This window comes from Ovis aries, chromosome 9 (genome assembly GCF_016772045.2).
Source record: "Ovis aries strain OAR_USU_Benz2616 breed Rambouillet chromosome 9, ARS-UI_Ramb_v3.0, whole genome shotgun sequence".
Lineage (NCBI taxonomy): Eukaryota > Metazoa > Chordata > Mammalia > Artiodactyla > Bovidae > Ovis > Ovis aries.
In genome coordinates, this window is record NC_056062.1 from 45215888 (window position 1) to 45229886 (window position 13999).

The 13999-nt window shown below is 37.5% G+C and overlaps 1 protein-coding gene across 1 annotated transcript in view; it reads left to right on the top strand.

Annotated features, from left to right (window-relative positions):
• Positions 1 to 13999, top strand: part of PREX2 (phosphatidylinositol-3,4,5-trisphosphate dependent Rac exchange factor 2) — a 300507-nt gene that overhangs the window by 250410 nt on the left and 36098 nt on the right. Inside the window, exons 36-37 of the mRNA XM_027973014.3 lie at positions 4535 to 4601; positions 4845 to 5035. Of these exons, the coding sequence (XP_027828815.2) occupies positions 4535 to 4601; positions 4845 to 5035 (258 nt within the window). The remainder of the gene's footprint in view (positions 1 to 4534; positions 4602 to 4844; positions 5036 to 13999) is intronic.

Genomic DNA, 13999 nt, shown 5'->3' on the forward strand with positions numbered 1-13999 from the left:
TTGTAGGTAAAACAACACTCCTATGAGTCTTGAAAGAGATCTTATGAATATTTGTCTCTTAATCATTATTTTCTCTCATCGAGGAGGAAACATTAAATACGCTTCCTCTCTATTTTTAAGTTCTGATGATTGTTAAATCCTGTAAGTATTTGCTTCAGTGTTAATTGAAATGTAGCCTAATAGTTATAAACTTAGAAAAAATCCTTCCTACAAAAAATTCTTTTTCAAAAGTGCATAATAATTATTTTATCTATTTTTAAATTAAGATATTTAATATATTTCCTTTTCTCTATCAGGTCACACATATTTTTAGTTGTTCGACTGTGTTTTTTAGAGCTCTCATGAAATAAAACTCAATTCAATACTACATCAAATATTATTACAGGCTATGAATCAGGCACTGTCTTTGATTATGGAACAGCAAACTATAATTTTAGGTGCTCTGTTTTTGACAAGCCAAGAGACAAATTTATCCAAGCAAATCCAAGTTTATCCATTATTGAGGATTTCTCTTCATATAACTTTAGGTAAAACCTGTTTCAGAGGTCAGAACTAATGCTTATGGTCATTCAAGCTGAGTGAGATGAAGGTATAAATCACCATTCTCCTACCTGCTTATTTAGCATGTATTCTTTGCCCATATGTGAGCACAGGTTGAACCTATCTGGTGATTTTCATTTATACAAGAGATCAGTATCTTTTGATGTAATTTTCTGTGGATTTTTCCCCTTTAATTTAAGTGCTATGGTAGTCAAAGGCAGTTTAACAATAGTACTTATGAAACAGTCACACCTATAGTCAACTGCTGTACCATTGTAATAATGGCATGTCTATGACTAACATCTGTAATTGACCAAACACTGTTATAATTCCTTTTTGAAATGCAGAGTAAATGCTAAAATCCCAAAACTACATGATCCAGGTTAGAATATTTAGAGATAGGACATGGTATTAGGAGAATTATATATGAGTCTGGCCAAGTGAGAAATTTCCACAAATTATTATAAATATAGAAATGATCTCATAAGCACTGATGTAAAGAACAAACAAGAATCTAGCAGAGACCTGAGTGGAATACTGTAGTAGTTCCTCCTTACTTATAAAACACCAGTGACTCTTGCGCCTTAATTACCTCTCTTAGAAATTGGATATCTTCCAGCATGCCCAGAAAAAGGGAGACAGAGGGCCAGAGAGATTGCCAAATGCCAGTCACTTTTGTCATTGATTTAACCTCCGTGTCTCTCCTGTCAGACTTTTGCATGGTCTCTCTTTATGTAAAAACCTGACCATTCCTGGAGCATCAGCTTGACCCTATAGAGCTGTGATCCTAATATGTTACTTATTTGAGAAATCATTTTTCTAACTTGTTAGTATATTAACTTGCATGGGTCTGAATTAATCTTGATGTTCCCTGCACTTATTTTCTGTTTTCACGGCATATGTCAATGCCCTGTGTCCCAGACTTCCTTGGTGGTCCAGTGGTTAAGACTCCCACTTGCAATGCAGGAAGGCATGGGACTGATCCCTGGTCAGGGAACTAAAATCCCACATGCTGCAAAAAAAAAAAAAAAAAAAAAAAAGACTAAACTAGTCTTTTTTTTTTTTATTTTATTTTTAATTTTAAAATCATTAATTCTTACATGCATTCCCAAACATGAACCCCCCTCCCATTTCTAGGGTCTCAAATTTCCCTAAATTGTCATATCTGATGGGTCGTGGACTTCTTTCTATGTATTCTTTTTTAAAAAATAATTTTATTGTTGCTGTTGTTCAGTTGCTAAGTCATGTCCAACTTTTTGCAACTCCAGGCTTCCCTGTCCTTCACCATCTCTCAGAGATGGCTCAAACTCGTGTCTATCGAGTCAGTGATGCCAGCCAACCATCTCATCCTCTGTCCTCCACTTCGCCTGCCCTCAGTCTTTCCCAGCGTCAGGGTCATTTCCATTGAGTCTGCCCTTCACATCGTGTAGCCACAGTATTGGAGCTTCAGCTTCAGCAATTTTATTATTTTTTTAATTGGAGGATTTTCCATTTATTCTTACTTTTTCACTGGTAGCAAAGTTTTCCCTGTAGAGTGCTTCTCCACTGCTTAACAAATTAATTATAGTATCTTAGTTTGGTATTTCATTTCCTCACAATATGAATCCAGCCCACTTGCCCAATACTCACTCTCACTGCCTTACATGAACCTGCTGTCTGGCGAAGTTGGCTCCATCCATTTCTCTTTCTCTTCTCTTGTTCATAGTGTTGCCTCTACTTGAAATTCTGTTTTTCCATTTTGGCCTGTCCTGAATCCCATCCATCGATCCAAGTCCAACTCATGTACCATATTCCTATGGAGCCTTCCTTCTTCCTCATGTGTGTGTATTTCAGTTTCTTTCTGTAAGTTTTTAACCTATCATTTCCTGCACTACATTCCAAATAACTCTGTATTTGTCCTTGCTGTTAGATTGTATGAGATACTTTCCCAAGATTTGTTTCATTTTAGTTATTTAATTTGGATATATTTATTCTGCATTTATTGTAACATGACATCACCTCTTTCCTTGGTATTTTATTCTCTAGGGACTAAATAGAAAATATCATCATACTACATTTATTTTTTAAGGCAGGGGTCATTTACAAAGTTGCAACAAGGAAACCTGATGCATGCCTGCATGAAGGGAAACTTACTGTTCATCCTATGTAAAGTAGCAGGAGTGTTTTCAAAACCGTCTTAATAAGATTTGCTTATTGAGACAAAGAGCCATGACTTCATTCCTACTAACCTCAAAAGCATATTAAACTACAGTCAGTTTTGGCATTAATCCAGTTTTACCATTAACTCTGTCATAAATTTTGATTAAGGGGTATTGCCAGACTTTTGTAATTAAGGGAAGTGCATTAGGAATGTATTTCATGTGGAAATTTGTCATGTTCTGAAAAATACTGATGTTGTATGAATACCTGTAAACCTTAGGGATGGTAAAATTCATGGCTAAACAACCATTTTTCTGAACAGAGACAGTACCCCAAATTAGTTACAGGCTCAAGTCTAAATTTTTATTTTAAGAAATAATTGATTGAATTAAAATATTTCTTGGCTGTGTAAATTTCATAGGAGTCAGGAAGAAGCTGTATTTCATGGTTACCTTCTCTCAGTGCCATCAGCCCCATAGATATATTTTATAATAATTTGTCACTTTCTGTAATTATGGATTAATAAATATTAACTACTCATACAAGTCTGGATCAATAAATATATTTAGCTCTGAGTTTGTCATAAGCTTTTATCTTTTAAAAGCCTTTTGAAGGGTGGGGTTATATCATGAGATGCTTTATCTGTTTTCATTTCGCTCCATAGCATTTGGCTTCCCTGGTGGCTCAGACGGTAAAGAATCCACCTGCAATGCAGGAGACCTGGGTTCGATCCCTGGGTTGGGAAGATCCCCTGGAGGAGGGCCTGGCAACCCACTCCAGTATTCTTGCCTGGGAAATCCCATGGACAGAGGAGCCTGGAGGGCTACAGTCCATGGGGTCCCAAAGAATTGAATAGGACCGAGTGACTAAGCACAGCACTATAGCATTTAGAAAAAGTGAGATTCTCTCAGAATAAAGTTTTACTTGATGTGGGCATTTATACATTTTAAATCTATAAAATGTTTTATTCTGTTTTTCTATTGGCTTGCTTCATCAAATATGTGGGGGTTTTTCTTTAAGCATTTTGTCCCAGTGAAAATTTGTAGATTTCTGCCACGTCAGTTCAAGTGACTATAGCAGGATTAGATCTGCGTGATCCTCCTCTTAACTGGCTGAAGCCGTGACAGCTTTTTTTTTTTTTTTTAAGGACTGTCTCTTTTAGAAAGTAGGGAGCGTGCTCAGTGTGGCCAGCTGTGCATTACTTTTCTAGAGTGAGTTTTCTACTTAGTGTATTAAAATAGTTGTGACCATATTGCATCCTGGTGACAAAAAAGAACTAGTACATCTTTGAAGAGAATTTTACTTCTCATCTGAACATAACTTAGTGGCTGAAAGAATCCAGCTAAGTAATCTGTTTAAAATTAGTGTTTGGAGAATTATTTTCATAATCTGTCACTTGCATAATAAATGAAAACCAGATCATGTTTTTCAACAGTCATGAGAAAATATCTTTCTTCAACTTTTATAATAATACTAATTACTGCATCAGTGAGCATTGATTCTGTGCTGTGTGCCCCCCTAAGTATTTTATTTGCATTAACTCACTTCATTTTTTTGGCTGCCTCATGAAGTATTATTAATATAAACTACTAAAATCTCCAAATTACAAAAGAGGAAATTGAGGTATATACAAATTAAATATCTCTCTAAGGCCATACAATAAATAATGGAGGTGATGGTAGCTTTGTTTTTTTTCTGAATGGAAAACTTTCTGCTTTTGGAGTTCCACTCATGCTAACATTAAGCACTTTGTTAATTCATTTGTCTTTAAAAGGAAATCAGTAAAACTTGCATGTCTTCATGCTTTTTAATTTTTCTAACAATGAATGATCATTTATTCTTTGGATTCTTACAGGGCATTCTACTTGGACAAGTCAAATTCACCACCAAACTCTACATCTAAAGCTGCCTACGTAGATAAGGTAAAAATAGACGATTGCATTGACCCTATGTTTTATCATTTACCTCTTATTTAATTTTGTTGGTGTTCTTGAGCACGGTGTCAGTGTAAAATTTGTGAGCTCCAATTCTGTTACCTCCATAATAAAATATGTTAGACTATAGGTTATAATGACTGTGAATTATAGCCCATCTAAAAAGATTTCTTTCTATTAAACATGTTGAACTTTATTGTGTTTGGTTTTTTTTTTTTTTTTTTCCTGCAGCTCATGAGGCCTCTCAATGTTTTGGATGAACTTTATCGACTGGTGGCCTCATTTATCAGGTCCAAGCGCACGGCTGCCTGTGCGAACACGGCTTGCAGCGCCTCCGGAGTCGGGCTGCTGTCCGTGTCCTCGGAGCTGTGCAGTAGGCTGGGGGCCTGCCACGTCATCATGTGCAACAGCGGCGTGCATCGGTACGTGACCCCCACCTTGCTGCATCTCTGCCTGCATCTTTGCTACACCTCGTTATGTCTGGACTTTCTTGTTTATTACATTTAGCTCTGTGAAATTATAGCTGGAAACATATTTGGAATAAGACTTCAGAGATTCGTTAATTCTTGCAGAGTTAATTTCTGGCTTTAGTTCTATTTTCAGTGACTGTTGATTCATACAAAATGAATGCAATCCCACATTTATATCACTGTGGCCTAGAAGCTTATCATTCTTTATATATCTTAAGATTCATACTTTAGGAACAAAACTGTGCGTCTGTTTTATGCACTCTAGGAACTTGCTTGGTAGGAGCTGGTGACTAGAATATTTTCTAGAAAAAAGGTTTTTTACCTTTTCTTCAGTGGTTTGGATCAATTGCTGTGAGTTAGATGTTCTCTTGGTGTTACCACTGTCTTCCTACCTCTGGCAAAATCACAGTCCAAAAGCCCACGCGATATGCTCTTCCTGAAACTGCAAGGAGGAGTTTTAGATGGATTCTATTCAGGTGGTTTATCTTACGCATCAGTGCTCTGTTTGGGAAAGCCAGTAGGTACATAAATTCCTACAGCTGTATCGGATGCAAATATGAGTGGAGAACCCCAAGTCAGGTCCTTCTTCATAATCACTTACTCCTCTTCTGTCACATCTCAATTTTCACAGAGAAATGAAACCATATAAGTGAAAACAATAGAACAGGATTTAGTCCTCATTGTACTCTGGTAGGCAGAGAGTCTTCTGTCACCAATCGTCATCTGTTCTTAGTATGAGGCCAGTTAGATTTTGAGAGACTAGTAGTTGTTGTTTATTCAAACTTACTTGGTACTTCATCCATGCAAAGGACTGCAGTTGGTGCTTTTGGCTGGGTAACATCATAAGCTGATGATGCTCATGTTAGAGACATGAGGCATGAACAACACACAACATAAAATAATAGTAAATAATAATGTGACAAAATAAGATAACAAAAATATAATAATAAAAATAACAAATGACTTAGACCACAAGAAAAAAATTAATGACCTAGGAGAGTTACGGCGAAAAAATAAGAATCAGAAGCAACATATATCTTGGAGATGGTTGGAACTTTCGCTGGAGAAGGTAGTGTTTGAACTGGGTTTTGATGGGTAGAGGTTTTGAAGAGATAAAAGAAAAAATTGATTCAAGTCGGTAGGTTTTCATCTGTGAAATTCCATTTGACTTGATATGCCTGAATTATGGATTTCAAGTCCTACACAGCGTGTCCTTGCTTATGAAGTGTGGCAAGACTTTGTTTCTCTAAAAGGAGCAATTTCACTTGTGTGAGTGACACAGTATACAGAATTGCCCCCTTTATTTTAATTGCTGAGTACTTTGTGCTCTATTGCAAGCTTACTCATGCTCACGCTCAGTCACTCAGTCGTGCTGACTCTTTAAAACCCTTTGAACTGTAGCCTGCCAGGCTTCTCTGTGCATGGGATTCTCCAGGCAACACTACTGGAGTGAGTTGCCATTGCCTCCTCTTGGGGATCTTCCCAACCCAGGGATCGAACCCACCTCTCCTGCATCTGCCGGCAGATTCTTTACTACTAAACCACCTGGGAAGCATTGCAAGCTTACTAAGAGCTTAAGTGAAATAGCATCTGCAAGTAAATGAGTTCAACAGAGAAATGCTCTCTCTGATCAGTCATGTTCAATCATTCTGTTCTCATTCATTCATCCATTTATTTACTTTCCATTCACTCAGTTAATATACATCGAGCACTAATTATGTGCCAGCACCATTCTAGTTTCTGGTATCAAGCATTGAAAAAAAAAAAAAAAAGCCAAAACCTCCCTACTGTTATATAATGTAAATCATGTGGGAGTGAAGCAGATGACAAAGTAAATAAATGGTAACGTGGTAGGTGACATAAATACAGAAAGGAACAGAAGTCAGAGAGGTGACAGGGGACAAGATGGGATGAGGGGATTTCATCTTCCAAGGAGGAAGTTCTGTTGGGTTAGAGACCTGTGTGAAATGCAAGAGTGAGTCATGCAGATATCTCAGAGAAAGTGCATTCGATTGTAGGGAGCATAGTGCAAATGTGGGAGTCCGAGACGGAGCCAGCATGATGTGTTCAAGGAACACAGAGGCCACTGTGGCCTTGACACTCGGTATGTCATCACCATGATTAATGTCCTTACTCTGCACTGGTGGTAAGATCATAGTTATCTGAGGACTGTGACAACCAAGGGACATGCCAGGCTTCAAACTACAAGTATATTCTCCTATCTCCACATGAATTTACTGAAAGTTAATGCCTTTAAGTTTGCCATTTAATGCAGTTCCCTGGCAGTTCAGTGGTTAGGACTCTGCATCAATTGCAGGGGGCCTGTGTTCGATCCCTGGTTGGGGAACTAAGATTGTTCAAGCCTTGTAGTATAGCCAAAAAAATTTTTTCTAACTGCCAGAGTTTTTTAAACTCTAGAATTTTTTAATCCTAGAATCATGACCAAATTGTCCAAGTTACTCTCTCATATCTCCCATGAGCAGTTTTAGAGTTTGATGATGGATGAGTAGGAGAAATAGATTGGCGTTGCACAACCATTTTTTAATTTCTGTATTCATTGATGGATGTGTTGGAATCACAAGTAACATTGAAATTTCAAAGTATTTTGGCTTTCTCCATTTCTGCAGTTCAAAATAAATATAGCTTTAGTTAATTCATTTCAGAGATACTTACTGAGATGTAGGCAAAAATGGCCCATCACAGATGCTGAAAATTAAGGTTAAAACTATTTGAAAATAGTGCTGTTTTATTTTTCTATTATGCAGAATAATATAGGCATTTAGTAATATCTTTAATCTTTCAGGTAAGGCTATGCTTAGATTTTTCATGGTGATAAAATGTATGCTGATTTATATTAGAATCAGAAATCTTGCATAACACTGTTACTAAAATACTTCTTCAGTAATTATAATTCAGAAAGCTAGGAAGGAACCCAAATAGATCCATACCTACCCTAATTATTGAACATGGAAGTTTACCTTGAGGTTCTGACAGAGGGGAGAAATTCAAACTATGAATTAGAATAAATATTACAGACTATTTTTAGCATTTACTTATAAAATTAAGATGGGAAGTGGTTAACAATATGGCATCCACATTAGATAATCAGTTTCCTGCCTTTTCTGATTTTATCCACCAAGAAAAAGGAATCTAAAATATTTTAAAGTATTGAGTTATAATCCTGTATTTGATATTAAAGAGAAGAATGTGATTTTTCAGAATGAAAGGGCAGTTTTAATTAGCATTCATATCTAGATGTTTTAACGCCAACCTGAATTAGATGCCAGGGTGGCATACTACAGAGAAGGAAAGCTGGCTTTTGTTGTTGTTTAGTCACTGTGTGTCCAACTCTCTTCAAATCCATGGACTGTACCCCGCCAGGCTCCACTGTCCTTGGGATTTCCCAAACAAGAATACTGGAGTGGGTTTTCATTTCCTTCTCCAGGGGATCTTCCCAACCCAGAAATTAAACTGAGTCTCCTCCTTGGCAGGTGGGTTTTTTACCACTGAGCCGCCAGGGAAGCCGTAATGCAAGATTAGTAGGAATAGAATTCAGGGTGAGTTATTAAAATCTTTTCATAGTGTTTGGCCCACCTTTGTTTTTATTAAATTCTCTTTCCCAGAGCAGTCCTTTGTGTGCATTACAATTCTACTGATGAACTTGCCTGCCTACACTCCTCAATCATTCACTTGTGTTAAATACCTCCATTGTTATTGAATATTGAAAGAAGAAGATTGTCTTTTATTAAGATCAGGCTTTTTTCTTTTTGGCTTTTAAACTGTGTCTGTGATATTAAAAGCTAGTTTGATAAATGGAAATTTTCCAAAGTTCCCATTTCGTTTTCATCTCTTACACCTTCTATCAAACAACATACATAGTTTTATTAGTACCTATAGTTTTATAAGAGCTTCCCTGGGGGCTCAGTGGTAAAGAATCCACCTGCCAGTGCAGGAGATGTAGGTTCAATCCCTGGGTCAGGAAGATCCTCTGGAAAAGGAAATGGCAACCCACTCAAGTTTTCTTGCTTGAGAAACTCCATGGACAGGGGAGCCTGGCGGGCTACAGGCCATGGGATTGCAAAGAGACGGACCATGACTGAGCGACTAACACTTTACTCCCCTATTGCTATGTTGCCCCTCCCTGCTTCCCTCTTCCCACTGGTAACCAATAGTTTGTTTTCTCTGTCTGTGAGTCTGCTTTAAAGCTCTCTTTTGTACCATGCAGTTGATTGCTGCAGCCCTTCCAAAAGTATGCCAGAGGGTTTCTAAACTTCCCTATTACTTCCTTCTGCTGAATCCTTCCGTTCATTGTGGTATTTCATTTTGTTTTGCTTCTTCCCCCCCATCGCTGCTTAATAGCCAACTGTTTTCCTTTAATCATTATATTGACGTCAGCATATTGCAAAAATTATAAAACCCAAGCCTGAGCCTTACCACCTCCAAAAACAAAAATTCCACATCCCTCCTACGATGTTTGTTTCTGCTTCCTTCCCCAGTGGCAACAAGTAGGTGGACATTTCCAGAGGCTCCCTGAAAGGTTAGGTCAAGGAAATTTCTAGTGAGGGCAGGGACTCTGGAATCATAGCGTTTCCCTCTGAGGATTCGTTCCAGGGGGTTTTGTCCATGTCCTCTTTTAATCTAGGGCTTCCCTGGGGGATTAGAGGGTAAAGCATCCGCCTGCAATGCTGGAGACCCAGATTCAATCCCTGAGTCGGGAAGATCCCCTGGAGAAGAAAATGGCAACCCACTCCAGTACTCTTGCCTGGAAAGTCCCATAGACGACAGAGGAGCCTAGGAGGCTGCAGTCCATGGGGTCACAAAAAGTCAGACACGACTGAGCAACTTCACTTTCCTTTCCTTTCTTTTAATCTATTCATGACAGATTTTCAGTGGTGTAGGTATTCTGGGATGATCCTTCAGGAAGATGGGTCATTTGAGCCCAGGCCTCACATCTGACCCACCTGTGATGTCTGAGCACCAAAGCCTTGGAGATCTGTACACGTAAATTACCTTTAATCTTCAAGCTTCGTTGTGAAGATGAATCTCTTCCAGGAAACAAGGCCCCTCGTTAGCTAATATACTTGGCGTTCAGTCACCCGTGGGCGATGTGAACAGCAGCATCAGAAGGGGCTGGCTCGCTGTGTCGGGGCTTCACCAGCACCTGCAGCAGCAGCACCATAGCCACCTTGTTTTGAATCCCACGCAGGTATGAGGAGGAAACAGCCTATGGCAAGGCCTGTTCTCATTATTGAAAAGCATGATGATAATGAGCCCGCTGGCTGCCATTTATGTATTCCAGTGTTGGACTGCTTTTTCTTTTATACATTCTGGAAACCATTTTAACATATATAAAGCTTTAGGAGCTAAAAAAAACTATATATATGAAGTTTCTAACTGAAAAGGAGTATGTTTCCAAGATGCATTTCTTAGTTGGTTATTTAGAAACTGAGGCATAGTTTCCCATTGGCTAGTATGCAGAGGGTGGTTGAATTCTCAGTCATCCATCTTCCAGCAGCAATGTACAAAACCCATCATGTAACCATAAAATAAAACCCAAAATATGACTCAGCATTTTTCAGAAAAATGAAATCCAGGAATTAAAAACAACTAAAGAGAAATATGTATTACTAGTTTGGTTAATGAAACAGTTATTTAAAATGAAAATAAACAGTGTAGTGATTCTTAATTCATAGAAACAATTTTTAAAATTCTTTTCTAAGGGAACTATCAATTAACAATTTTAAAAATCACTTTTGTTTGACTTTAAAGAACTCTTTCTTAGCAATATTTTATTCTGGCATCACCATGACATCAAAGGACGAATTGACAAATAGGCTCAGGGTAAGGAATGCAGACTCTTATAAAAAGTGGAGCACTCAAGGTAACCTGGCATAGGTGACCAGAGTCCTAACAGAGAAGATGATGCAGCTGCGACAAAAAGCATCAAACACAGGAGGAGATTTACTCTGGGGATTTCTGTATGTAGGTTAAATTCTAGGTATGGGAGGGAAAAAGTAAGTGATTGCTATAAGCAAATGTAGTTTTAAAATTGTATCCACTTATTTTTTTGTCCAAACTGCGTTGGAAATTTTAGTAATGAGATTAGTGGAAATACTTGAATTTTTAATCTCCAGAAAGATGGCTAACTAGAACAGAAGAAACTGGTAACTTATGATGCCAGGATCCTGTACATTCCCAATAAGAAGTCCTAAAATTATGCTCTTATAGTTAGGAATCTAAAATATGTTAGTATAAAGCACTTATTTTGTATAAGGATAGTCGCAGCAATGAGTGATAGTAGCAGTGAGTAGTGATATTTAAAATTGTCATTAGATATGGCTGTAGTTTAGATTATTTTTCTTTAACAGTTATAATTTGATTATGGCCAATGCAACTCTTCCCATTTGTTAATATCTAGTAAAATCATTAATGAATTATACCAAAAAAAAAGTGAAAATATAAAATTATGTACCAATCTTTAGAAGGGGAAAAATAAAATGCTATAATAATAGGGCTCTGGGAGAAAGACAAAGTATATCTTACTTATGCTATAAGTATACATCTTACTTACTCTGGCAAACTTAAAGGAGCAGAACATTGGTCAAGGGGTACAAAGTTTCAGCTATACAAGATGACTAATTCTGGAGATCTGACATAACAATGTGAATATACTTAATATTGTATTATATTCTTGACATTTGCTAGGATCTTAAGTGCTTTTACCACCAAAAGAGGAAAGAAAACAACAACAACAACAAAGATTATGGTAACAATGTGAGGTGATCAATGCATTAATTAGCTTAATTGTGAAGAATATCTTACAATGTATATGTATATCAAATCACCAAGTTGTATACTTTAAATTTATATGAGATTTGTTAATTATACTTCTGTTGAAAGCTAGGGGAGAAAAAAGAAAAGTAAACCCAGATCTTCAAATTATACTAAGTTTTAAAGTAGGCAAATAAAACTCTACAGTTTATGCTAATTTAAGCAACCAGATAAGTAAATTGATTCTCTTAGAATTATATCAAATATCTCAAACACGATAGAAGTTTTATTCTTTTACCTTTTTCCATTATCTCTTGCTAACGTTCTTTCCCCCAAAGAGGTGACTAGATTTGGATATATGTTCTTTTTTCCTGAATTTTTCTTTGCAGTTGATAGAAATCTTAATAAATTAGTACATTAAATTATTCTATTTAAAAATGTTCATCACTTTCATTAGATTACTGTGAAAGAAGAATAAAACAGTAATTATGAGTCACTTCTTATTGTAGTGGTTTCTAGCTCAGACTGCCAGTAATCATGTGTTGTTGGCTAGGCAAGCTTTAATGTCAATACTTATAAAGTCAGAGCTTATACCTTATTACCTTTTATCATTAAAGTTGGGAAATTCTAGGTACATTAAACATATCTTGAGAAAATAATCTAAATACATAATTATAAGTGATATTTCATCAGATTTTGCTAAACCCAATTTTTCTATTTAACTAGTAAAATTTAAGTATTTACATTTCTGAAACTGAGCTATTTGAAAGTGACAAGTGTAGAATCAACTTTAAATTACAGTGTTAAACAGGGCATGATTCTGCAGATTTTATTTGAAAGAAACTGAAGCTATTTTTTTCCCTGAACCTGCAAAATTATATAAAAAACAAAGTTCCAGTCATTCTCTAAGATGTATTCCTGAGGATGTCATGGCTAGTGGTTTTATGAGTGCTCTAATAACTGTCATAAGCCAAATTTTCCATCCTCCAGAGGAGGGAAGAAGTATGGGTGTCTCACCAGTATAAATGTTTCATTGGCCAGCACTTTCAGAATTGCCTCTTTTTCTGTGTGACCTGAAGCAGGAGAGCAGGTGATGTGAAGGCATCTGATGGGAGGAAGCAGCAATTACTGCCTCTATGATGTTAATTTCAAGTGGGCACTAGGTCATCTAATCCTCTGGAGGAATACTGAGACGTGAGATTTCAATCCTTTTAAGCAGGAAGAATGTAACACCTGTTACAGGTTTTAAAGCATGGATAGTGTTTACCAGGTGACAGAATGGAGGAGGACATTTCCCTGTAAAGGAATGGTACGAAAATATAATGCTGAGGGGTGTGAAAGCATCGGAAGGGGCTGAAGGTCACAGTAAAGAGTTTGCTATTTCTGCACAGTGAAATGAGGAAGAAGCCGTCCTGGGAGAGAAAAGGAGCAAGAAAGACAGGAATTGGAGCATGGAATGCCCTGCCTACTGAGTTAAGAGCTGGGGACTCCCTCCCAGAGACTCTGAGAAGCCAGTGAAGGACTTTTAGCAAAAGAATAATATGGTTAGATACTTGAAAAATATTTTTTAAATGAAGAGCAGTACCGTGGTCTACAATGGGACAAGGACGGAGCCAGGGAGACAGCCAGGATGTTACAGGACTTCTGCCACATGATGAGGTCCAAAACTAAGGCCTGGGCACAGAGTTAGAAGGGAAAAGACATGTGAAAAGTATGGAACGGCAGTACACAGAACTGGGTAACTGGGGAGGAGTAGAGAACAGGGGAGAGAGATGCTGACTATTCCAGTGTAGACTTAAAAAAATGCTCAACATGGGAGTTGCAAATTAAGTTTTATCTGGGGCAAAATGAGGACTGCAGCCTGGAAGACAGTCCCTCAGATAGCTCTGAGAAACTGTTCTACAGAAGCTGCCAGGGAGGCTGGTATGTATAAGGTTTTGGTGAAGGGGGAATACATGCAACCAAGCACATATTTTTCCAGAAGGTTCTGCTAGTCATGAAGAACAGCCATCACCATGAAGGATTTCAGTGCTTTTCTAGATATAAGGAGATGCACGAATTGGGCTCGTAAAATCAGCTTCTGAAAACGTCTATCTGAAGACCCATCCTGCCAGTTTTTCCTCCCAAGCAGAGTGTCTCATTTCT